The 26836-nt window shown below is 39.9% G+C and overlaps 1 protein-coding gene across 1 annotated transcript in view; it reads right to left on the minus strand.

The window, feature by feature from the left end:
• The window catches only part of LOC134673212 (alpha-mannosidase 2), a 46209-nt gene continuing 19373 nt past the window's right edge, over positions 1–26836 (minus strand). Inside the window, exons 10-22 of the mRNA XM_063531161.1 lie at positions 24469–24653; positions 23220–23298; positions 21991–22085; positions 19954–20218; positions 18777–18949; positions 17703–17921; positions 15738–15915; positions 9949–10107; positions 8956–9108; positions 6763–6885; positions 6079–6273; positions 4853–4966; positions 1–4143 (exon numbers count right to left, since the gene is read on the minus strand). Coding sequence (XP_063387231.1) covers positions 3985–4143; positions 4853–4966; positions 6079–6273; positions 6763–6885; positions 8956–9108; positions 9949–10107; positions 15738–15915; positions 17703–17921; positions 18777–18949; positions 19954–20218; positions 21991–22085; positions 23220–23298; positions 24469–24653 — 2097 coding nt within the window. The 3' untranslated portion in view covers positions 1–3984. The remainder of the gene's footprint in view (positions 4144–4852; positions 4967–6078; positions 6274–6762; positions 6886–8955; positions 9109–9948; positions 10108–15737; positions 15916–17702; positions 17922–18776; positions 18950–19953; positions 20219–21990; positions 22086–23219; positions 23299–24468; positions 24654–26836) is intronic.

Consider the following 26836-nt stretch of genomic DNA (forward strand, 5'->3'; position numbering starts at 1 on the left):
AAAAGTGTGATTATTTTACAATAACAGGAGAAAGCAGACTAAAAACAACATTTTATTATAAGTATGTAAGAATAAACAAAGTTGGAAACAAAATGGATATTACTATGATTATTAAAAACCAGCTATTTTTATAATTTCATATATAGGTAATTTATTACACGATTATTATTTTATTACTAAAGATTGCTGAGATCGTTTCTCACTATATAAATACATTTTATACATCTTTACATGTTTGTGGGATAGTTGTCAAATACAAAAATAATTAAATCAGAAAACAATCAAATAATATTTTAACCTAATGGACAAATATGTGCCTTTCAATGTGAAAAGGGGTCTTAAAAGTTGCCACTTACGCTATTTTATTTTAACGCTTTTTCATGCAGAACTATTTAACCATCTCAAACATTTAAACGGTATTTCAACTTTAGTATTACTTACTAATTAAAGTCCAAATGAGATTGGGCTTCGTCTCTGGAAATGCTTAACTATTTTAAATATCGCTGGCCCAATATTACAGGGTTTTAATGTTACATTTTCAAGATAGTTGAAATTCGACTCAATGTCACTATGACAATATTCAAATTTCAGTTCGATAAAAGTGCAACATAGAACCCTGTAATATTGGGCCAGCGATATGTCTTCTATTTTAGAGTCACACCAAACTAACTCGGCAGCGAATTTGATAGCACAGACTGTACAAGTGTTATTTAAATATCATAATTTCATAGAAGTTTGACGTTTATCTACGTCTGCTGAGTTATCTTGGTCTGACTCTATATTGGTGCTGTCTGAAAGGGGTTGATATATAATGATGCACAAACAAATATGCCGACATCCCCGACACATATATTTACAGCAAATAATATTTTCCCACCCTAAAAGTAAACACTAAAAACAATCAAAATACTATTCATCAAATCATCACACACATAATATAAGCCCAAGAGCTTAACTACTAATGTGCCACGTTTTCAATACAGCTAAACTTTCCACATCAATGGAATCATCTCATGCAGACATTCCCAAGATAGAAACTTTAATTCCTATGAAATTTATCAGACGTGGAAACTTGTTGCAACCAGCACATTTGTAATAAAGCGTGTTAACTTTTTGGCCGCCAATGACCGATATATCCGCACCGCAGGTCCAACGCCAAAGACGGATTAATCGGTCATAGACCACAGAGCAACATAGACCTACGTGCTTATGCATAAAGTTCAATTTCAGTTTTGACACTTCGGTGACGTGGCGTCCGAGTGACTGCTTATGTGTTTGACACGGCGTCGAAAAGGTTAATCAGTTCGTTATAAATCTGACAATTGAATATAATATTATCGACATAACATATCTCTTAAGCTATAATAAACTGTTTCATAGCACTAACAGCATCACACTGAACTGACAATTTGGTAGACCTTATCTCGTAGGAATAAGGTTTAAAGTCAATTAACTGTAATAAATGTCATACACTAAGAAAAATTGATCAAGGCCTCCAGTGCCCCAGGAACCGAACCAGCGTCCTCTGCTATCGTGGCAGGTGCCTGTGCCATTCGGCCACCGGGCCACAGCTGCATAGGTCGAATGTTTCCAAGTATATGCTCTTCTTACTGAAGGCTTATGGCGCCCCCATAATCCTGCATCCCTCCCATCCCATTTCTAATAGTACAGTAATTGAATCCTGGTATTGTTTTGGAAATTGAATTTCTACCAAAGAGTCGTTAGGATAGAATAATTAATCCCTACCTTTAAGTCACTTAGTACTTCGGTATATCCTCGTCTACATACTCGTCTTGATTAAGGATATAGATTCTGTATTTATTCTAAATATTATTATGTGCACGTTCCCGTCTCGTCTCCCGGGCGTCGGCGTCTATACTGCAAAACGTAATTCAAGACCAAAAAAAGTAAGACAATGTTGCCACTGCAATAATTTGTTTGAAAAATTATAAATTCCTTATGATAAATAATCACGCTAAGATAATTTATTCATTAGTAATTTTACTCCTACTATTTAAAAAAGTACTTTTATTTACTTATTTGTACATAAATACAAGACGCGATATTAAAAAATGGCAACATTTCTTACTTTTTTTGGTCTTGAATTACGTTTTGCAGTTTAGTCAACTCTACGGCTCCTGCTCGACACAACGTCGGCGCGACTGCGTAGCGACACCATTTTCCATAGCGTGGACAAGACGCCAACACTCAGAAAACCCTAGTTTGGGGTGGGTCTAAAAAGAGCCCAAATTGTTTACGTTTGACAGATGATTATGTATAATGCCGTCAGTCTTACGATTCACAATAATCTTTGCGCAGTCCTTTAAGTCCATAAGGTTTTAGCAAAGACATATGTAACTTCGTATAAGATGAATAAATAAGCAAAAAACGTGCCTCGGAAATCAAGAAAAAGTCATTCTCGGATAGATGGCGCACACACCTTTGGTCTATGGTCGGCTAGATGGCGTGACGACACCGTTTCATATTTAACAATTTTAACACATAGATATCAGTGAATGAACATGGATCAAAATGATATAAAAATAATAAAATCATTTACCCATATATATACATTTTTTCGATAATTATATACACTTTCATTATGAGTTTTAGTCGTGTGTCGATAGATGGCAGTAAATTTACTGTGACTACAAAATTTACAATGACAGGACCCCTCTATACTTTCTATTCTTTTTGCCATCAGTCTTACAATTCACAATACTCTTTGCGCAGTCCTTTAAGTCCATAAGGTTTAAGTAATATAGGTGTCCCAATATGCCGTTAGATGTCGCTGTACTAAACGCAAACTACGTAACGCTGTGTTATCGCAGAATGTAGAAATGTTTAAAGTTAACAAATGCAGTTAACGAATTGATAATTTCCTTATATTTTTGGAAACGGTGTAGTGAACACTGTTCTGTTTCAAAAATCTCATCTTTTGATTGAATTATTGATAATTACTTTGGTTAAAAAAATAACTGCATTCCCGTTGACAGGGCGGTTTTGGGATTATACTGAGCAACTTTTACTATCTGACCAACCCCGAAATCGCGAAATAAACAATTACCCTCCCATAGAAAATGGACCAGCCAAAATGTATGAAACAGCCAAATGTTTTTTTCGCGATTTCGGGTTTGGTCCCACAGTAAAAGTTGCTCAGTATAATTCCAATTTCATTTTATTCCAATTCTTCAGTAAATTTCTTGCATTTTTTTCGACGACACTGTTTCTACTCTAGAGATTTTAGTGCACGCGCACGTGCACAACTACGCGCTCGCTGCGCACTATCCTTAATAGGATCGAGGTCGTGAGTTGTTTTAGATTTTGAACCTTATCTAAAGGAGATAGAGTTCAAAAGGTGGTAAATCTATTCCCCTTGCTTAATTATGGGTTAATATTCTTAACCAACCGTCCTTACGCGTTTTCTGTCAGGGTCACAGACAAGACATCCTCCAGACTGAGCATAGTAGCGCTACCCCCTCTGCCACAAATATACGGTAGTTTTACTCCATTTTCGAGTCAAGCGTCTTTGTGTGACGCCCGTGTCTTTGAACGGACCAATCACTGCACGGGACTCGCTCACCTCGTCCCCCTCACCCTTGTATTTTTGGCAGCATCGGTATCATGAAATAATTGGGTGCTTTCCTCTACTTCAAATAAATTATTTCACACTGTGCACGAAATAAAACAACAGACAATTATTAGAAAAACAATGATAGCAGTTACATATTTTTAACCACAATTTATATTTAATAAATCGGACTGAAATATTAAAAGTTGGTGAGTTGACCGTGACGTTATTATACACGTTTTCATATAAATTCGATATTAGCAAATCGTTTTGACAGTTCTAAAAAAGAAGCTGATTTGACTAGTAGGAAAGTAGCCAATTATTCTAAGCTCCGTCTAGAGGATTCCTAGTCTATGATTATGGGTTCCTCTTAACCAACCGTCCTTACGCGTTTTCTGTCAGGGTGTTACAGTTCAGCCATGTTTCAAAGTCTTGTTGATGAAGACAGACCGTATTTCCATGGGGCAGAGCGTGAGGGCACCGTCGGGCACGGGGTTCCGTACGTGGGTGAACGTTAGGGAGCTGTCGAAGATTTGCTCTGGTGCGGCGTCTACCATGTCTGATAGTTGGATCTGGAAAATTAATTATACGCGTTAGTACTTAGTACAGCATTTCCCAAACTAGGGGTCGCGACCCATTGGTGGGTCCCGAGCGAATATTAAGTGGAGCCTGAAACTACTAGGAAATCTAAGGGTCACCAATACTAATTTATACCCCCTTTTTAAGGCGTCTCGAGTTGGGCCCCAAAAAATATCAGTTTTGTTAGGTGGGTCAGAGCCCACTCAACTTTGAGAACCCTTGTATTAAGTAGTAGATTATTTTAGCAAAGTGAAATATTTCATGGAAATCTTATGGTTGAGGGAGGCGTGTTGGAACCAGAGCATCTTGATACCTCTTGATTACTTTACATCTTGATTGGAACCTGGAATCTTGATATTTGTAGTGTTACGTATATAATTATAACTGAAAAGTATACAAATGTAACTATGCTATGCTATCTCCACTCGTGGAGAGAAAGGTGTTTTGAATATTGAATTTTAAGATGGAGTCGCACGCGGCGCGCGAACGCCTGTTGCCGACCGCTGCTTTAACCAATATTTTTTCTATACACACATACTTAGATATTTTCATTCGCTCAATCATTCCATTCTTGTCAGCTTTTATGAATCGACATGTACAGTCAACAACACTCCCAGCTGTACATCGTTGGACCTTATGCCTTTTGTAATAAGGTCCACCGATGGGAGTGTTATTGACTTTACAATAACAAATAAAACTTACAATGCCTTCGCTGGTCGGGTACCACTTAGCGATCTCCGGGTTCCCGTAGCACTTATCCAGGTATACCCTCTGGAAGGTCATGCCCATGCCGCGGACTGTCTTGCCGTCTTTCTTCTGAAAATATACAAAGTAAATCATTCATTTTGCCAGTAATGGTGGATTACAAAGTTATTCAGTATCAATAATGTTTGTACCTTAAATTGGGCATGCAAAAATTTTATTACATATTTACATCAAAAGTATTAATGCTCTCATTATGATTGTGACATTATACAGGAAGGCAAAGTGGAATTATACAAATGAAATTAGACGTATGTGTAAAACACTTTATTCGTAGCGCACTGTCTGTTTTGGGTATACCTTCATGGGCAAAGCCTGAAGGACTACCGCCAGCATAGAAAAATCGAAAAACTTTGTCTGCTTCTCTGTCGTCCGAATACGCAAGATACTTCAGTCTACTTCAGTACTTTTTGTACCAAGACTGCTTGAAATAGCAAGACACTTTCGTACGTTTCCGTGAAAATACGATAGAAAATAATTATGCACAACATCTGTACTTCCTTGAGTGCTGGATAAAGGCCTCCTCTAGTTTCTCCACTTGACCTTGTTGTTGGTATTTCTATTTCCCCACCATCTCGGACTAATGCGTCCAAGTCGAGAAAATACGAAGGAAAATAATTATGGACTACATCTGTATTTGGCTAGACAGTTAGCCGCGTTAATTGGGGTACTGTTAATATGATATGTCGCTTTGTTCTCGGCGTTTTTTTTCTATAAGTATTACAGTCAGACCACAGTCTACTGACCTTGGCGGAGACATGCGCACTGAACTCCGCTAGCACTACGTCGGCGGCGCTAGTCCGCGCTCGTCTGTAGGCGGGCAGGGCTACTCCGGTCCGCACGGAGTACTCCATGGCCACGAGCGGGTGCAGGAGGATCTACTGACCTTGGCGGAGACATGCGCACTGAACTCCGCTAGCACTACGTCGGCGGCGCTGGTCCGCGCTCGTCTGTAGGCGGGCAGGGCTACTCCGGTCCGCGCGGAGTACTGCATGGCCACGAGCGGGTGCAGGAGGGTCTACTGACCTTGGCCGAGACATGCGCACTGAACTCCGCTAGCACGACGTCGGCGGCGCTGGTCCGCGCTCGTCTGTAGGCGGGCAGGGCTGCTCCGGTCCGCGCGGAGTACTGCACGGCTACGAGCGGGTGTAGGAGGGTCTACTGACCTTGGCGGAGACATGCGCACTGAACTCCGCTAGCACGACGTCGGCGGCGCTGGTCCGCGCTCGTCTGTAGGCGGGCAGGGCTGCTCCGGTCCGCGCGGAGTACTGCATGGCCACGAGCGGGTGCAGCAGGGTCTGCGCTGACACGTGCGCGCCGAGGGTCAGCTGACCGCTCGGGTGTTCGGGGGAATGCTTTTGCTGAAAACAAAACGGATGTAAACAAGAATCCGTAACACCAGGTTTTTCTTTTAGTTATCTTCCATCGTAATTTCATATCAGGTAAAATACTTGCACTGGAACGTTCAGAGATATCGGAGCTGCCCGCTCATAAATATCTGAAGACTTCTGACTAATAGAAATAATACTATAAATACTAAACATAATACTATAAGTACGTCATTTAAAATATATTCATTAGTCTCTGTTATCGTTTGACTTCGCATCTTGTACAGTCGCCATCATATATATCGGAGCGGCCACGGTGTTCACAATATCTGAACACGCACTCTAACGCCTTGACAATAGAGGCGTGTTCAGATATTTGTGATCACCTTGGCCGCTCCGATATATCTGATGGCGACTGTATAATGAAACTGAGGTCTGATTTTAAGTTGTGTGTTACTCTGCCGTCGGTCTTGCCGACTTAAGGTCAGATCTCAGACTTGAGACTGTGAAGTGTGAACTTACCAGGCAAGGATTGTTGGCCTTCTCATATATGAGGCGGAAGGTGTGTCTAGTCCGCACGTTGTCGAGTACACCCTGGTTCACTCCACGGTTGTCGTCTTTGCTCAGACGTCGGTCTTGCATAACCTGGACACAGGCATAAACAAAATTTAATAATATATCAATCCGAATTGGAAGTGGAAGAATTGGTGAGCGAGCCCAATATCATCGGCGAGAGCAAGGCTGCTCGGCTATTTGGAGAGGAAGGGAGAGGATCGTGCGGCCAAAAGAGCTTATCTGGGACGACCAACTGGGAGACGTCCGGTCGGAAGGCCTAGGTACCGATGGATCGATGAGGTCCAGAAAGACCTGTGTGATATCCAAACGGCTGAATAGCGTCAGATCACACAGTACAGGGACGAATGGCAAAATCTAGTATCGGCGGCCAAGATCCACTTCGGATCGTTGAGCCAGCGAAGTAAGTAAGTATATCAATCCGAAAGAAGTAGGCAGTCGAGTTCTGGTGTGACACTTTATAAGCCAAGCATTGGATTATCATGGGGCCAACAACCGGCTTCATATCATTTTCCAAAATATTAAAATGGCTACTGATTAGGACCAACGGAGCAGCATAGATGGTGCAGGCCGGAGTGCGGACAGAAAGAAAAGATGAGACGACTTAATAATTATTTTATATCGTATTTTTACAGAAACGTACGAACGTGTCTTGCTATTTCAGTCAGTCTCGGTACAAAAAGTACTGAGGTTGACTGAAGTAGCAAGACAAATACGAACGTTTCCGAGAAAATACGATGGAAAACAAATATGCACTACATATGTAGTAAAAAATAAAATAAAAATAGTCGCGTTTGTAAGCTATACTCTGTTGGAATGCTCCGATATTCTTGATTATGGCTATTTATTTCGGGCATTATCTAAAGTATCTAAATTACTAAATGAAGAATTAAAATCGACCTAAGTACTGCTACTAGTAATGCTACAAGTTTAGTTTTATGTTTGTTTCTATTTGACATGATAACATCGTATATTTACTACATCTGGGAAAACAAACAAAAATTAAGACGAGTTTATAATATCCGCGAAGTTTCCTAATCAAAGATATCACAATCTACATATTTACCGAGGACAACTGACACTAACTACACTCAATATATTGATTTAAACTAATACGATTTTCATTCATACTTTTATAACTGTGTAGTCTGTGTCATACTTTTATTACTGTTTGCCTGTGACCACGAACGTAACGTCACGTTCGAAACGTCAGGCCGTAAATAAACGTAAGTTTTACACGACTAACTACACTCGTCACTACAAGTCACAGAATATAATAAAAACCTGTGTAGCGCCAATACTTCGCTCGAAGTATGTTTCATTAGAAATCAATTCGACTTTTCTAGTCGATGTACTTCTAAAACTCGAGCTCAGCTAGCACATGAAATTAAATAAAAATAAATTAACTTGTTACTTAAAAAAACACTCTTTGCCTACAAACCATGTTTTCTTTTCGGTTTACTACATTTCAAATACTATCATCTACATCGACTATCAAGACCTGAAGCCCATCGCATGCGCTGTTAACACTTTCGGTGCCGGGTGCCCAGTTTCCAGTACAAAATTAACACACATACTTGTTCTTGCCTTCTCATATATATATCTTAGATCCTAGATCCTATAGGATCTTATGGAAAATAAAGCAGGCGGTTATAAATAAAAAAAAACCTCAGAAAAAAAATCGGTTATAAAATCTCAGAAATGAATAACCCCTGTGTTCTGCGTTGGCGGTGTGGAGCCTTCATATATCCGTTGACCAGTCAACACTGTGAATGTACCCTTATACATTTCGAATCAACGTTTGGATCTGCTAGAATACTAAGGGTCGGTTGCACCAAACTGGTCGTATCGTTAAAGAGTTCTGACTGACGAGTGGCTGACGTTGATCAGTCTGTCGAATGTGGTTGGTGCAACATGCCCTAAGTGTCATTGGTCAACAGTGTCCGGTTACTATCCAGGCTGGTCGTATAGTCGCCATCAGGTATATAGGAGCGGCCATGGTGTTCACAATATCTGAACATGCACTCTATCGCCTTGACAATAGAGGCGTGTTCAGATATTTGTGAGCGCCTTGGCCGCTCCAATATATTTGATGGCGACTGTACGTTAATCTGCCACCTTCCTGGTGCAAAAGGGTTGTACCTCTAGCTGTCCAGGTTGCAACGCGGCCATGCCGAGCGGCGTTGACGTGAGCAGCGTCAGGCGCGCGTCAGTATCCTCGATGTATGCGGCGGCCGGTAGCGGGTAGAAGTTCGCTTGGAGGGGCAGCTTCTCGAAATAGCGACGTTTAATCATCTAGAACAAAAATATGTGGTCAAAATTATTATGGGAAAACAAAACGATGCAAGAAAATCTAAGATAACTTACAAAAATTGACCGAAGCTGTTTGTGAAGGACGTGTTTTTAGGGTTCCGTACCCAAGGAGTAAAAACGGGACCCTATTACTAAGACTCCGCTGTCCGTCCGTCCGTCTGTCACCAGGCTGTATCTCACGAACCGTGATAGCTAGACAGTTGAAATTTTCACAGATGATGTTTTTCTGTTGCCGCTATAACAACAAATACTAAAAACAGAATAAAATAAAGATTTAAGTGGGGCTCCCATACAACAAACGAGATTTTTGACCGAAGTTAAGCAATGTCGGGCGGGGTCAGTACTTGGATGGGTGACCATTTTTTTTGCCGTTTTTTGCATTATGGCACGGAACCCTTCGTGCGCGAGTCCAGGTGTTTTAAAGCTTAACCACCCTGGCATTGACGATTTTACGAGTTGGGTAGGATCAATTTAAATGAATTTCTACCTGATTTCCAAAAATAAGGTGGTACATTGTAGTACATCAAACAAGCCTCGGTACTAGGATAGTTCTACCCGAAAACTTTGAAAACGACTACTATGTCAACATTGTCAACACAACAAAACGAAAAACAATGATAGGGATACTTCTTAGAGGCAGCCAACACATGCCAGTCAACACTATGGCTGCTGTTTGACCCAACGTTAGCGCAACTGCGCAGCGACATCATTTTCCATAGCGCTGACTAGACGCCGTCGCTCAAAAGACGCTAGTGTGGGGTCTCTCTTAGAATTCTAAGCATTCTTATTTGATTAGAGAACTTTAAATTTCTTGGTGCAAACCTGCATGCCATTAAGGTCCGTATAGAACGTGTCTTTATTCTTGATGGAGGTCGAGAATCGCATGGCCAGCTCGAGGTCGTTGACCTGCGGGTCGATCAGGAACGTATTGGAGATTTCAACTTCGGTCTGCGGTAGCGATGGGTTGTCGAACACGGATATCTGATAACAAATAAATAACCCCCTTATTCATAAACGTTCACTAAGGTTGACAAGCCGATAATAATCATTTGTCCCTTTCCATCATACCAATACGTCGGAAAGGGGCAAACGATTATTATCGGCTTGTCAACTTTAGTAAACGTTTATGAATAAGGGGGTAAATGTATAGCTAGTACAGTTAAGTGTAAAAATATGAGTGCACACATTATACTCAAAAATATGTCCCATAGCTCTTAAGTCAGCGAATTCAAAACTAAGGGACATATTTTTGAGTAAGTTATATGCATCCATATTATACAACGACAGCGATATGGTTAAATGTACAATAGGAATTTTATCACACTTTTATTTAGCAGATAATTATGGCGTTCTAGGCAGATTTAGATTTGTTACTTAGAAACGCAAATTTTCTGGAGATTTTAGGCGTAAAACAAAGTTAGCTTTAAGACGAAACGGGAGCTGAGCTAAAAGTCAATTTTGAGATTTCAAGCTGAATATACCCGTCGCTCTGACGGGGCGTAACCGCGGCGTGAGAGACTGTATTTGTATGTGTAATGCACGCACACAGACGCGTGCGGTGCGCCCGTACTCGCGCTGGCGCGCACCTCACTGATTGCAATTTGCATTGCCACTTTTTGTTACTGCTACTACTAAGTAGGGTAATTCGCCAGTAACTGGCCACTTTTAATAACTGGTCGCCCTTAACTAAAAATGAATCCTATTCACCTATAAACAGAATTCATTTTAGTATAAGGTTTCAATAACTTCAATAACTGGCCACCTTATACTAAAATTAATTATATTTATAGGTGAATATAATTTATTTTTGGTTTGGGGTGGCCACTGACGAATTACCCTATTGCGATTGAACTTTTTTACTTACCCGGCTTACGTTTACGGAACTCGATATCGAATAGGATAATTCGCCAGTAACTGGCCGCCCTAAACTAAAAACGAATTCTATTCACCTCTATACAGAATTAATTTTAGTAGGTATAAGGTTTCAATAACTGGCCACCTTATACTAAAATGAATTCTATTTATAGGTGAATAGAATTCATTTTTGGTTTGGCGTGGCCAGTTACTAATAGTGGCCTGTTACTGGCGAATTACCCTATTTATGTACTTAGTGGTTAATACTAGTATCAAGTAAGTATTTTTTGTTCAATAATGCTCAGAAACGAAGTATAGACATGACAAATATAAATATTAACGTCTTTGTAAGGCAGGATTGGACATTCTATAGAGTAAGAGTAAGTGTATGAAACAACCAATTCAGCTAGGACTAGGGAATGCTATCTAGATCTCGCAATTTCGAGATCTCGCTAGATCTCGCACGTATTTTCGAAATTTAACCTAGTTGACAGGAAATCTCGATATATGCAATCTCGGTCGAGATCTCGATTAATATATTCGAGATCTCGAACAAGACTGAAAGTGAAATACTTTGTTTTAAGTAATATATGACCTTAGATTCATGTTGTTCAGGCAGTGCTATTATGTGTCCGGCTTAAGCTCTATTATTGTTACGCAGTTTCTAAGTAAATGTAAATAGTGGTTTGCTGCGATCATATATAACCATGGATACCGCCTTTAGGAACATTACCGTTCAAATTCTCGGGCCAAATTAGCACACATACACAATTACGCCTACATTCAAATAAGACGACGCGTTTACAGAGCCTGTAATCAAAGCTGGTAAACAAAATAAGAGTCATCTTTATTACACTAATGGTACATAGCTAAGTGTAGATGAAATGCATATAATGTTAATAACTACCAATCAGCGACATTAATCCGCTAATAACCTTCTTGCTGTACGTACTGGCCGCTGAGAGTTCGCGGTTCATATTTGATTAGAATATGACTTGGACAGGGATAGGTTTATGCCATACAGTGAAGAACCAGTCAAATAATTCACGTATAATAATTTAATGCAGATTAAAAGATAACTAGTTAAAATGGTTGTTATGACATGACAGAATAACTCAACATAAGTAAATATATCATTGTTGTATAAATGTATTCCGCTATAATAAGTATTTAGTATATTTTATTATCAATCTGTATGGCAGTGCGAAGTCACGTTCAGGTATAGTCTGTCCGTTTTTCTAAGATCAAGTACGCCATAGTAAATGTATGGCGAACTTAATCTTAGAAATCGGACTGGCTATACAGTCTGCAAAATTTACATGGGTACACGAATCGGGTCAAAAATATTTGAACAGGCGGAGTCACAATAAATCCCCACTTTCAGTTCAGAATATTTTATATGTATATAGCCGGTCAAGCAAGTTTGTCAGTAGAAGAAGGTGCAAAATTAAAATTTTGTATAGGACCACAGCCGTTCGCGCGCTTACATTTTCTAAATTTGCCGCTCTTATAATATTTTAAACTTTCGCGTTTTGAACACATATTAACTCACATTATACGAAACGAAACTGATTTACGTCGGTAAATCAAGGTAATTGAATATAATTCGCGTTAAACCCGTCTATAATGTGAGTTAATATGTTTGCCGCTCTTTTCTACTGACGGAAATGGCTTGAGAGAGAACCTACATACCTATATGTGACAGTAGAGGGTGGATTCAAATGATCAACATTTTCAGATAATGTGTGTATTTGTCAAATTAATTCAGTGAAAGCATGATAGGAAAAATGTATCTACATATAGGAGACCGGGTATGATTATCTCACGGGTTATATCTCATGAATAGAACATATTCTAGATATCTTGCCAGGCATCCACTCAATTTCATGTCTCTCTAATTGGACAGCTTTTTTCCATAGTTCTCTGCGAATAGCATCTTGTGGGAATCTGAATGGAAAGTAATGTAAAATGACAATACCAAATTTGATTATTAATTTGAAATAACTAGGTAGTTTTTTTATAGCTCCATCTCATGAAATAAAAAAGGAAAATACAAATCTGTAAGAAGGAATTTATTACTACATTTATAATTATATAGAAAATACCTAAACCAAACACAAGTTAATAAAATAGTCTACTTAATTTAGCATAACACCATCCCTATTATCCTCGCAATTTAAAAAGTCGTATGTTGTTATGAAAGTCGTATGCAGTTGTTACGTTTTAGCTTAGCACGGTAGTATTGAAAACAAATCGTCATGTTTTTTCCAAATTCTACTGAAGTTATCTGTTTACTACAAGTGAAAAGTGATTCCACTGTCCTTGGTATGAACTAAAATAACTTCTGCACCACTTCACGACACATGAATATATTTTTAATTACAAAAAAACGTTGTTTTTATAAATCAATTTAGCCATTTGTCACTGACTGTCATCTCGGTGGTACTGAGATTGCCAATCGAGCAGTTTGTAAGTACCGCCTATCGCGGGGTAGTTTGCGTTGGGTCATAATTGAGCGGACAGAATACTTCCATGTATGTATAGCATTTCGCTGGTGGTTTGACATCGATAGCATTTCATAGAAGTAAAGTAAAAATTAAAATTGATTTTATGTTAAATGTCAATTTAATTTGTTGTTGTTATTTTCAAAATATAACATGAGGTACCTTAAATAAGTAGTATGTCGGCGGCATATCGTAAAATCGTAATCCTTGGCGTATCATGAAACGCCACCATTTCCTGATCTAATATTAACCCAGGCATATCACGATCTTACTTATGAAAGAGACAGCAGATCCATCAGAGCAATGCATTCTTTGATATTCCTAGCTTCATAGCGGGCGCATTGTAAAATAATTGATCGAGAAATCATATACATATTTTCAATGATTTTGTAAATGACTACAGTTATGACTACGGTTATTAGAAACCAATTATAGTATGTTTAATATTCTTTCTAATGGTATGCATCACCAATTGATCAGTAAAATAGAACCCGAGAAATAATGATCAGTTGAGGTCGGTCGCCCGCCATTTACGTGACGGAACAAAATTCATCATTACTTTGTTATATGTATAATCATCAATAAAACTTATGTTTTTGGAAAGCTAATGTAATTTTTCGTATATTTTTTAATAACATTAATTGCGGTAAAGTTATAATGTATTGAGTTAGACGCATGTTTTGTCAGTACTTATGCCATCCATGCACGGTAAAAAATCATATAGTTTAAATATTTTGTAAATGACTACAGTCATGACTACGGTTATTATAAAACAATAATTGCACGTTTAATACTCTTTCAAACGACATCTCACACGAACCGATCGGTCCCATAGGACTAAAGACGTGAACAAATATCAATGCTGGTCGGCCGCCCACTTTTTCCTTCCTTTTTTTCGACACGTCCCCCCCCCCTCCATAAAATAAAAACCGGTTTATTCATATTCTGGAGACCACGAGGAACACGTCCGTCGTCCATACCAGTTTTAGGTATTTAGAAGAGATGTCGACGAAAATCGTGAAGGAGACGACTTTTGTTTAATTTGCCTATAGACTATAGGAATATCAGAATATCACACCTTGAGGTTTGCACAAAATGGCTGATGTTCGCTAGGCAGATCATGAAATGTCGGCGTTTCATTATATTCCTAGGAATATCTCGATACGCCCGATTTTACGATGTCTATATCTATGGAATTCTTAGAGATTATTGATTAAAATAACACATTTTTAGTTACTTTGTCAAATTCGATCTCGTCGAGATATTAATCTCGATCCCGAAAATCTGACTGTCGAGATCTCGAAACACCCAATCTCGATTCGGATTTTTCGTGCGAGATCTCGAATCGCCAATCTTGGTGCGAGATTGCATTCCCTAGCTAGGACCTTAAATTGCTCGACAATTACGGAGCGTGACTGTACCTAAAAATTTTGTAAACCCATAACCATGCAATAAAATATTTTTGATTTTGATTTCTAATTTGAAATATTAGAATCAAAAAGTTCAAAATAGATTGTACCTATGTAACTACAAAAATGTGTTCCCTCTCAACGCAAAACCCCTTGTGTCTTAGGAGGATCTAGATATTTTCACACAAGACGGTTTATCGATAACTTCTTATATCACTAGATTATCGACATTAAATGTCGACTATTGCCCATCACTTTTCTGGCTGTGTACGTATTTAGAAACTTGACTCCGCCCCTAAAATTAGTGCGATAGGGACAACTGCAGCTGAGGCGAAAAATCCTGCGAAAAATGACAAAAATCGAGGTTTCGTAGTCCTCTTTTTCCTCCTCCAAAACATAACCAATCGTAACCAAATTTGGAAATCTAAATGATTATGAAATTATCTGTGTCGGACCGTTTTGCTTTTTTGGCTAATTGATATCAGTTTTGAATACCACGCCTCTCATTGCGGCATAGTCAATTAGGCCATTTTGGCCATTTTTGAAGGGCTCTAGCGCCTTAAAAAACAAAAATATCAAAAAAAGCAAAACGGTCCGACACAGATATTGACAATATTAATCTGTGTTGAAAAAATCATTGCTCTAGCTTCAAAAACCACGGAGGAAAACGAGGACTACGTTTGTATGGAGAAATGACCACTCCTGTTGGCTCTTAATTGGACCTTTAATAGGATACATAGACGTAATTCTACAAAACTGCTCAGAAATCGCAGAAAAAGCCAATAGATGTTCCTTTCATAATGTTATTTGGCGCCAGTGTGGAGTCGTGTCAATATGAACTTACCGCCAGCACGATCTCAGCAGAGTTGGGTCCATTCAGGCCGGTGTACAGAGTGGCTTTGAAAGGTCCCTCCGTGATGACCAGTTCCGGGAAGGCGTCCTTTCGGAACACAGTTCCTGGCTTGGATGGGATGAAGAGATATGCTCCGCTGTTGTTGTCTGGTGCTTGCATGGAGTCGTATCTGTAAATTATATTCGTATCGTATTATTAAGACATAAGAAACACGTCAGAATCCCCCCTGAGAATGTAGGGTTTCCCCATTAGGCGTGACTAGAGCCTTAATCAGTCCGTTCATATTGGAAACCACTCTAGTGCCGTTGCCTACTTGGAACGCGACGTCTTCGCTGAGACGCGCGGTGGGTTGATTGATAGTGTATAAGATTCTAGAATATAACTTACTGTACAAAGTCCATATGGACCGGCATAGTTTCTCCATTAGGCGTCACTAAAGCCTTAATCAGTCCGTTCATGTTGGAAACCACTCTAGTGCCGTTGTCTGCTTGGAACGCGACGTCTTCGCTCAGACACTCGGTGAGTTGATTTATGTGTACTAGATATTAGAATATAACTTACTGTACAAAGTCCAGATGGACCGGCATAGTTTCCCCATTAGGCGTGACTAGAGCCTTAATCAGTCCGTTCATGTTGGAAACCACTCTAGTTCCGTTGCCTGCTTGGAACGCGACGTCTTCGCTGAGACGCTCGGCGAGTTGATTGATAGTGCATATAAGATACTAGTATATAACTTACTGTACAAAGTCCAGATGGACCGGCATAGTTTCTCCATTAGGCGTGACTAGAGCCTTAATCAGTCCGTTCATATTGGAAAGCACTCTTGTCTTGTTGCCTGCTTGGAACGCGACATCCTCGCTGAGACGCTCGGTGAGTTGATTGAGTGTATAAGATACTAGTATATAACTTACTGTACAAAGTCCATATGGACCGGCATAGTTTCTCCATTAGGCGTGACTAATGCCTTATTCAGTCCGTTCATATTGGAAACCGACGCACGCCCCGCACAACGCATTCACAAATTTCTACAAAAATTATAACTACACTGCCATCTAAAATTTTTTAGAGCTAACTATTTAGTTAGGCTACGTTGTCGCATCAAGAGAATTAGTAAATAATGCCGAAATATTCCGTTAGATGGCTCTGAAATCAATTCTTTCTTCCACCCCTTTGGATAGTATGGTTCCCGCGGACGGTTAAGAGCATATTTTTTTCGGATACTATGCTATCGTCGGACGGTCAAGTGGATAACTTACTGTACAAAGTCCATATGGACAGGCAGAGTTTCCCCATTAGGCGTGACTAGAGCCTTGATCAGTCCATTCATATTAGAAATCACTCTAGTGCCGTTGCCTGCTTGGAACGCGACATCTTCGTTCAGACGCGCGGTGAGTTGCTATGTAGACTGTGTATATGATATTAGTATTTAACTTACTGTACAAAGTCCATATGGACAGGCAGAGATTCCCCATTAGGCGTGACTAGAGCCTTAATCAGTCCGTTCATGTTGGAAACCACTCTAGTGCCGTTGCCTGCTTGGAACGCGACATCTTCGTTCAGACGCGCGGTGGGTTGCTATGTAGACTGTGTATACGATATTAGTATTTAACTTACTGTACAAAGTCCATATGGACAGGCAGAGTTTCCCCATTAGGCGTGACTAGAGCCTTAATCAGTCCGTTCATGTTGGAAACCACTCTAGTGCCGTTGCCTGCTTGGAACGCGACATCTTCGTTCAGACGCGCGGTGGGTTGCTATGTAGACTGTGTATACGATATTAGTATTTAACTTACTGTACGGACAGGCAGAGTTTCCCCATTAGGCGTGACTAGAGCCTTAATCAGTCCGTTCATGTTGGAAACCACTCTAGTGCCGTTGCCTGCTTGGAACGCGACATCCTCGCTGAGACGCGCGGTGGGTTCCTATATAGACTGTATTAAGTAGCATAGTACTTACTGTACAAAGTCCATATGGACCGGCATAGTTTCTCCATTAGGCGTGACTAGAGCCTTAATCAGTCCGTTCATATTGGAAACCACTCTAGTGCCGTTGCCTGCTTGAAACGCGACGTCCTCGCTGAGACGCGCGGTCGGTTGATCGATGGCGAACATCTTTGGCAGGTCGATGTTCCAGTAGTCCGCGTTGTATACGCGCACGCGGGAGAAGGCCGTGTATCTGGAAATTATAGTTAATTTAACATCTGGATCACAGAATAAATAATAATAGTACTAGGTACAAAAGGTTCACTCTTTAACAAAACGCGTCTATTACGACAGATAACCGCAAGGTGGCGCAAGCGCGAGCAGGTGTCCGTCCCGTAGCGGTGCGCGGCAACTACTACCGCTAGACACCAAAATTGGTGTGGGCCGCATGTACGTGTAGTGATGCGACGAAATCGCGGAGTGAGCCACGCTTGTCTGGTTTAAGTAACATTCGCGATTAAGGGTCAGTTGTCAGTACCTAGATAAGGTTAAAACATTCGATAAATTTTATTTTAAGGGGAAATTTCACGATTCTCTGTTATGTAGCTGAAATCGGCACTTTCGACATATCGCCGACCGGGTCATCATCATCATTGTCATGTCCTCATTATCAAAATTAATTACTATTATTATCTTCAGTGTACCACATTCGTTTAGTATCTATTATACCACACATGTTATATCTCAATCCAATGACAATGCCAATAAGTGGGAATTGTCTCAGGATGTAGATTGCACTTATTAATGTAAAAACCAATATCCACCATTTTGTATTGCCTATGTCTGTGTTTTTCCCTAAAAAAGGTAAATAATTTAAAATAAGAATAAATAAATAGGTTAGTATATATTTACTTGTACAGTCATCAGCAATATTATCTTACACAACTAGGGCAAAAATATATGACGCTCTCGTATTGCGCTCCAAATAAGAACGTGTCACATATTTTTGCGGCCCTAGTTGTGTAAGATACTATTGCTGATGACTGTACCGTGTACCGTGTGGATTGGAAAATTTATTTCGCGTGGCATTTTCATAATGATTACTTACTTGTTAATGCTAGTGGTGTCCCGTAGCGACACGGTGTAGGTAGTTATGGCCAAAGGTTCCACAGTAACAGGGAAGGACAGTTGGAACTTATTCGCGGCAAATGCCAACCGCTTCTCGCCGGATACTACTGGTGACACTTGGGCCATTATTGGTTTCCCTTCTGGATCGAATACCTGCGATGAATGCGGATTTCTATTAGGTCCTTTCTTTGTCAACGCATCTTAACCTAATCTAAATTAACTCCGTAACATAACAAGTCCGTTTTTTAGGGTTCCGTACCCAAAGACTTCGCTGTCCGTCCGTCCGTCCGTCCGTCCGTCCGTCCATCTGTCACCAGGCTGTATCTCACGAACCGTGATAGCTAGAGAGTTGAAATTTTCACAGATGATGTATTTCTGTTGCCGCTATAACAACAAATACTAAAAACAGAATAAAATAAAGATTTAAATGGGGCTCCCATACAACAAACGTGATTTTTGACCAAAGTTAAGCAACGTCGGGAGAGGTCAGTACTTGGATGGGTGACCGTTTTTTTTTTGCTTTTTTTTTGTTTTTTGTTTTTTTTGCATTATGGTACGGAACCCTTCGTGCGCGATTCCGAGTCGCACTTGCCCGGTTTTTTTAAGTAGCTTGAAGGCACTTACAAATTAACATTCTTATGCAAATCCGTGTTTTCATATCCAAAATACTAAAATGATAGTTGGATTAGGAAAGAAAGAAAATTAATTTATTTAACGCCACAACATAGTACAATAAAAAAAAGGCATGCAGTAAAAAAATACTTGGAAGCTAAAATAGGATCCCCATTCAGCATAATGCCGCGGCAAACCGTGGCGCTGGTTTTCTGTGTGGATTTAGAGATTTTGTTATCCAATCACCCTGCTTTTGTGCCAATTTTGTAATAAAATGACTGAAGTCGAGCAATGAAACTGTTATTGACGTTATTGTAGTGTCTGTGAAATATAACAAAGAACGTATCGCAACATGTGGCGTAGACACAAACACAGTCAGTATCTGCTGCCGTCTAAACGCCAGCGAGGAGGGTCCAAGGTCATAGTGATCCTCGATGGAATCTCGTCCTTCTGCCGCCAGATGTCATCCACATCACAATACTTCTTGTATCTGGTCGAATACGTCAGGGTGAATTAGGAAGTAAATTCTACAATATCTTCCTCACCTCGACATGTGGCGTAGACACAAACACAGTCAGTATCTGTTGTCGTCTAAACGCCAGCGAGTTATACAGCAGCACCCGTCTCGAGGACGACAGAGGGTCCAACGTCATAGTGATCCTCGACGGAATCTCGTCCTTCTGCCGCCAGATGTCGTCCACATCGAAGAACACGTCTTCTTGAGTTTGGTCGAGGATGTCAGGCTGTTTGAGGAGGAAGTAGGCCGCTTGTTGGATGGCGGATTGGCTGTATTTGATGGCTGTGAGCATTCTGCAACATACAGTAGAATCCGCTTTTAATGACATCGAAGGGAAGTGACAAACACGTCATACTAAGCGGATGTCATATAAAACATACTTGTACAACTTCTTATTTTTGTTATGTTTTCCAAATTATTTTCAAATTCCTTTGTGAGAAATGAGTTTTATTAAACTTGTAACAAATATCAACTTGTTAAAACTAAAATACCTTACACGCCACGAACGCACCAAACGGGAAAGATGTCCTCGCAGGGAAAGATGTGGTGACGGCCACGAAAACCAGCGAATGTGTCAGTATAACCGGACATAATTTCATGGAAATAGGATTTTTAGGTCATAGTAAGCGGTTTGTCACTATAAGCGAAGTCATCTTATCCGAATTTATCACAAAGAATTTTATATGAAAACCAAACTTCGCACAATAATTACGTCATAGTAAGCGGTTGGTCAGTATAAGCGGAGTCATAATACTCATAATAAACGGATTCTACTGTAATTATAATATTTTTGGAATAGTTTTACTGTTAACTTGATACGCCAATTTCGAAGTTGGACTAACTAGAGTCTTAATAAATAATACCAAAAATGCACAAATGTAAAGAAACCCCGCTGACGTTTTGTTGATGACTCACTTACCCAATTGATGGGATATCGGGTGAATAAAGAGAATAGAAATCACTACTAGAGATGCAACGGAAGTTGTTTGGCCGGATACCGGATACCGGATATCCGGCCTGGACACTGGCCGAAAATCCGGTATCCGGCCGCCGGATATTCGGCCGGCGGAACTATACCTACATTTCGGTTTTTCAGGTGCGCATTCTGCAGGTTTGACCTGTTTCGTAGTAAACGTTCGCACGGATTCATTTCTAGGTTCGAAATGAGTGCGCGTGCAAGTCCGTTCGTCCGTGGAATGATTAAATTGTTTTAAAATAATAAATTAGTACGATTATGACCGTGTTGGTTTCTTAAATCCAATTTGTTTACTCCGAAATCAAGCAATGTTACTATCCGGTATCTGGCCGGTTAGCAGGTCACTATCCGGTATCCGGCCGGATGGTAAAATAATGGCCGGATACCGGATAGTAACCGGATATCCGGTGCATCTCTAATCACTACACCTTATAAAACAAAGTCTCCCGCCGCGTCTGTCTTTATACTCTTTATGTTCACAATAAACTCAACAACTACCGAACGGATTTTCAAAAGGATTTTCACCTTTCAATAGAGTGATTCTTGAGGAAGGTTTAGGTGTATAATTTGTTAAGGTTTACCCGTACGAAGCCAGAGTGGGTCGCTAGTTCAAACCTAAATTTTAAAATTTCAAATTCGTTCCCTTTGGCTCCCAGAGATGAGTATTTTAAGCTTCAACGTAAGTTGTGTGATAGCGACCTTTTATAAGAAAACAATGACTGTTAACGTCAGTATATGTCAGTAGGAAACAATGTCAGTATAAACTGAACTTTTAAACACTCTTGAACCAAAGTTATATGGCGCAGTCGGCAGGATATTCTGAATGAACAAACATAGAATCAAAGAGAATTTGAAATAGAGGCGGATTGTCAAAGTAAATTATGTTGCCACAGTAAATTTACAGCCATCTGTCGACAGAAGATTAAAACTTTCAGAATACCGTTTGACTTTGATCCTTATTCTTTCACTGATATGTGTTAAATTTGTTGATATCATAATACTGTGGCTACATAATTTACCATGACAATAACTCTCTATACACTCTATTATCTTTGATAGATTGTAGCCAAAACGTCAGTTGTCACTTACTTGGCCGCGTAATCAGCGCGCACCTCGTCCCGCGAAGTACCGGTGACTCCATCGTGATGCTGGAACAGCGCCAGCGCTCGGCGCGCAGACTCCACCTAGGATTGATGAATACTTGTATACTGCCCTGCTAAGCCATGTGGCGCTATCTCAAAAGAAAATCCATTGCTAATTTATACTTTAGTTTCTATAACTGAGAATTCCATTTTCAAAATCATTTGTTTTTGAGATAGCGCTTTTCGGCTTAGCAGGGCAGTATAGTAAGTGTTATTATAATTTCAACTCTATAGCTTAGACAACAAGGTCGCTTATCGAAAGGAGTTTTGGTTTTTTAGGATTTCGATTTTTGTCAGGCGCGGCTCACTCTGCAATCGTCGTGTCGCTACAAGTACACGCGGCCCACACCAATTTTGGTGTTTAGCAGTAGTAGTTGTCACGCACCACTACGGAACAGACGCCTGCTAGCGCTTGCGCCACCTAACGGTCACTGTCGTGATAGACACGTTTTGTTAGAGAGTGAACCTTCTGTACCTAGTACTATTATTTATTATATGCTTTTGTCACAAATACATATAATAAATAGGAAACATAACAAAGGCAAAGGATGCATATAACAAAGAAATATGTAACAGATAAAAAAAGAGAAAAACAAATAAAACTTACACTTAACATTACAACACATATCATTACATAACATAACAAGTGAATAGCCACGAAATGGCACGATAATACTACACGGTGTACCATGAGTAAACCGAATAATTTTAACAGCGTTTTCCTGATCATATTTGGAGACAAAAATGTCCTATAAACTTTTTTGAAATTTGCCTAATTTCAGAGATATTATTAATTAAAAAAAAAAACATTTTTTTATTGTTACATAGTGAAAAGGCCTTTTTGATGGTGATGTTGCTGCTATGGGCAATAGTCTAAATATCCTTATTGATAGATGTCAAAAAGTGACAAGTAACACTTTGCAAAAAGTAGGTTCTACGGAAAAAAAATTTAAAAAAATCAATTTTAAGTGACAAGTCTACCAATAACATTTATTAATTATGTGCAAATACATTCAAAAAATTTAAAAAACAAAACAAAAAAAATTTTTTTTTTGGCGAAATTGACCTAAACTCATATTACATTTTTTACTTCTTTTGACCTCAGAAATGCGTGGTCAAAATTATTCGGTTTACTCATGTTACACCGTGTATACAAATGGAGTGACTGTGAATTACCTTGTCTCTCAAAGTTATCGACATGATATTGGTGACTGAGTTGGATGATGCCGCTTGGGCCGTTATTATATCAGCTGCTCTGTAATCATTAACGTTTATATTAGTTTCCAGTACATATGGCGCTACTATATCGCATTACAGTTCGTTTTTTTAGGGTTCCGTACCCAAAGGGTAAAACGGGACCCTATTACTAAGACTTCGCTGTCCGTCCGTCCGTCCGTCTGTCACCAGGCTGTATCTCACGAACCGTAATAGCTAGACAGTTGAAATTTTCACAGATGATGTATTTCTGTTGCCGCTATAACAACAAATACTAAAAACAGAATAAAATAAAGATTTAAATGGGGCTCCCATACAACAAACGTGATTTTTGACCAAAGTTAAGCAACGTCGGGAGTGGTCAGTACTTGGATGGGTGACCGTTTTTTTTGGTTTTTTTTTTGCATTATGGTACGGAACCCTTCGTGCGCGAGTCCGACTCGCACTTGCCCGGTTTTTAGCATTGCCTGGTGACAGACGGACGGACGGACGGACGGACGGACAGCGAAGTCTTAGTAATAGGGTCCCGTTTTACCCTTTGGGTACGGAACCCTAAAAACGAACTATAGTGCTGTAATTAGAATTGTATGTGCCTATTTAAAGGGCCATATGTACTGTAAAACGTTGTACGATACACGTGCGAATAGGTAATTTTCAACTAGAGTCGATTTAAGACAGTCCCTTCGGTCGTGTTTTAATTTATCACCACTCATTGCGCATTTCCTTCTTTTCAGCACCTATATCTTAATGTACTAATAGCGCTTATTGAATTGCATTTTTCATTATGCAATGTAAGTAAACAAAATCAACTCTACGCCATGTCAACATGGATTATTTAAAAAAAATCGCTAAAGAGACGCCTTTGACTGACCTTAAATAAATAAATAATAATAATAAATAAATAAATAAATATTATAGGACATTCTTACACAGATTGACTAAGTCCCACAGTAAACTCAAGAAGGCTTGTGTTGTGGGTACTCAGACAACGATGTATATAATATACAAATACTTAAATACATAGAAAACACCCATGACTCAGGAACAAATATCTGTATCATCATACAAATAAATGCCCTTACTGGGATTCGAACCCAGGACCATCGGCTTCGCAGGCAAGGTCACTACCCACTAGGCCAAACCTTAAACAGTTTCATAAACACTTTAAAGAGTAAAAAGTTATAAGGCCAAGCTAGCCACTATTATATACCTGACGTAAGCCAACAGGACGCGGTCCATGTTCTTATAGAAGGGCCTCGACGTGTAGTACCCGCTCCAGTAGTGCTCATTCCTATCCGCATACGTGAAGAAATCCCCAGAAAGTACGGGGAAGTCGGACAACTTCATCTCTTCGTGCAAAGCCTTGAAGTAGTCTTGGAGAGTTCCGAATTGTATCTGGAAAGTGAGAATAGCGTCAGACCACGCCACAGAATAAATAATAGTACTACCGTACAGAAAGGAAACTTCCTACAAAACCGAAGTTTGACAGCGGTTCAGGGTCGAATCATGCTATCCCTTTCTAATAAATGACACTATCCCTTTCGGCTATTTAGGGTTGTCAAAATTCAAGTGATTATCTTATCTGTGGTCGTGCACGCAGAAGGAAGTCAAGTGGTGCCAACCCTAATAATTGCTCGGAGCAATGCTGAGCCGAGCGGAGCCGAGTTTGACCGATCTCAGGAGTTTCGCACCCCTGACCACGCTATGTTTTCATGCCAAGCACAGACAACTGTAAAGATATGGATGTAGCCAACTTATTCAAAAATATGTCCCATAGTTCTTAATTCGCCGACATAAGAGCTATGGGGCATATTTTTGAGATGATTTGTGCACCCATACTTTTAGGCCCGGGTCTCCTATTTTATGCTGTACGCGGCGTCTGGCGTCAGCGTCAACGTTTTTGAACAAAAAAGACGCTGACGTCGACGTCTAAAACAGACCACAACAGTACATCTCTATAGTAAGCATCGTGACGCAGACGCTGTAAGCTGCCGATGGCGTTTATAGGAGACCCGGGCCTTACGGTTGACTGTACTTCGTAAGTAGAGTTTTGCTGCATTGTTACTGAAAGTAGTTAAGTATTTATTGTCATCTATCCTCCTAAGGCCCAAGGTCCTACCTATAGTACTTACTCAGTTCAATGAAATTTAAATCGTATTCGATTGGAACAGAGTTGCTTTTGCTTTATTTCGTTCAGTTTTTGAACAACGCAAAATCAACTCTATTTCTTACATTGTAGGTTCAAATTTCTGTGGCAAATTTTTCATTTTTCATTGGTATGGCTGGGCCTTAGGAGGTTATGTCGTTATATTCTTATTCCATAGATCGGTATCAGAATTGTTCTATTCTAGTGGATAAAACGATTTCTTTTTACAATAATACCTCGAGGTCTTGTTTTTTCTATTTCAAGATTTTGTTTTTATTTATGGAGCGGTCGTAGTGAAAATCGGTCGCTAAGTGGTGACAACACTACATTGGACAAGTACGATGTTATCTGTCCAATTTATTTGTCCAATGTGTATATGCGTCTCACACTTTGGTTTTCCCACAATTAGCGCTAACCAAAATAGCACTCACCTCTGCGTTCCACGCCTCGTTATTATTAATATAGTCTATGTCTATGATCATCTCGTAGTTCTGGTACTGGTTGTCCCACTCGTTGGAGCGGTCGTAGCGGAAATCGTCGCCCAGTGGGAACAACACTACGTTACTGCGATAGAGGTGGGCCTTCTAGATCTAGGATCAGTTGCGACCTAGGTCACATGTGAACACTAGTTACAGCACTCACCTCTGCGTTCCACGCCTCGTTATTATTAATATAGTCTATGAGCATCTCGTAGTTCTGGTACTGGTTGTCCCACTCGTCGGAGCGGTCGTAGCGGAAATCGTCGCCCAGTGGGAACAACACTACGTTGCTGCGGTAGAGCTGGGCCTTCTTACACTGGTCGAGGATCAGTTGCGACCTACGTCAAAGGTTACACTAGCACAGAATAAGTAATAGTATTATCATACAGAACGGACACGCACCGCCCCGCCCCGACTCGGATTACCTCGCCCCGCGACTGAGTTTTGACGGACTCCTGACGTACGCTCAGTTCGGCTAGCGACGCCGCGATGCGATGACGCAACGTTCAAAATGCCGGTGTATTGTGCGATGTACGGGTAGTACGGATAGCTACTTATTGTAGAAATGAATAATAAATATAGTTTTCCAAAGAGACGAAATATGTATCAGAAAATAAGGCTATACCTACTTTTGCGTAAAAATAATAATATCATATGAATTTAAACCCGTTCGTTGAATTTGTGAATGTTAAGCCAACATTTAATATTTAAAGTACCTAAGGTAACTAGACCTTCTACACAGATATTCCTCGTAAATGTTTTATTTTTAGTTTAACACTCTTTTCACAAAACAGAACTTGTTGGTCGCGGGACTTTCGCGCTTGATTTTTAATTTAATTTTAGGAATTTAAGAATTAATTATGTATTTTATATAAAATAATCAATAGGCATCAACAATAAGGTACATTTAATAATGGCGTGTTGAAAGTCAAAGTACGTGCAGGACTATAAAC

This window comes from Cydia fagiglandana, chromosome 18 (genome assembly GCF_963556715.1).
Source record: "Cydia fagiglandana chromosome 18, ilCydFagi1.1, whole genome shotgun sequence".
In the NCBI taxonomy this organism is placed as follows: domain Eukaryota; kingdom Metazoa; phylum Arthropoda; class Insecta; order Lepidoptera; family Tortricidae; genus Cydia; species Cydia fagiglandana.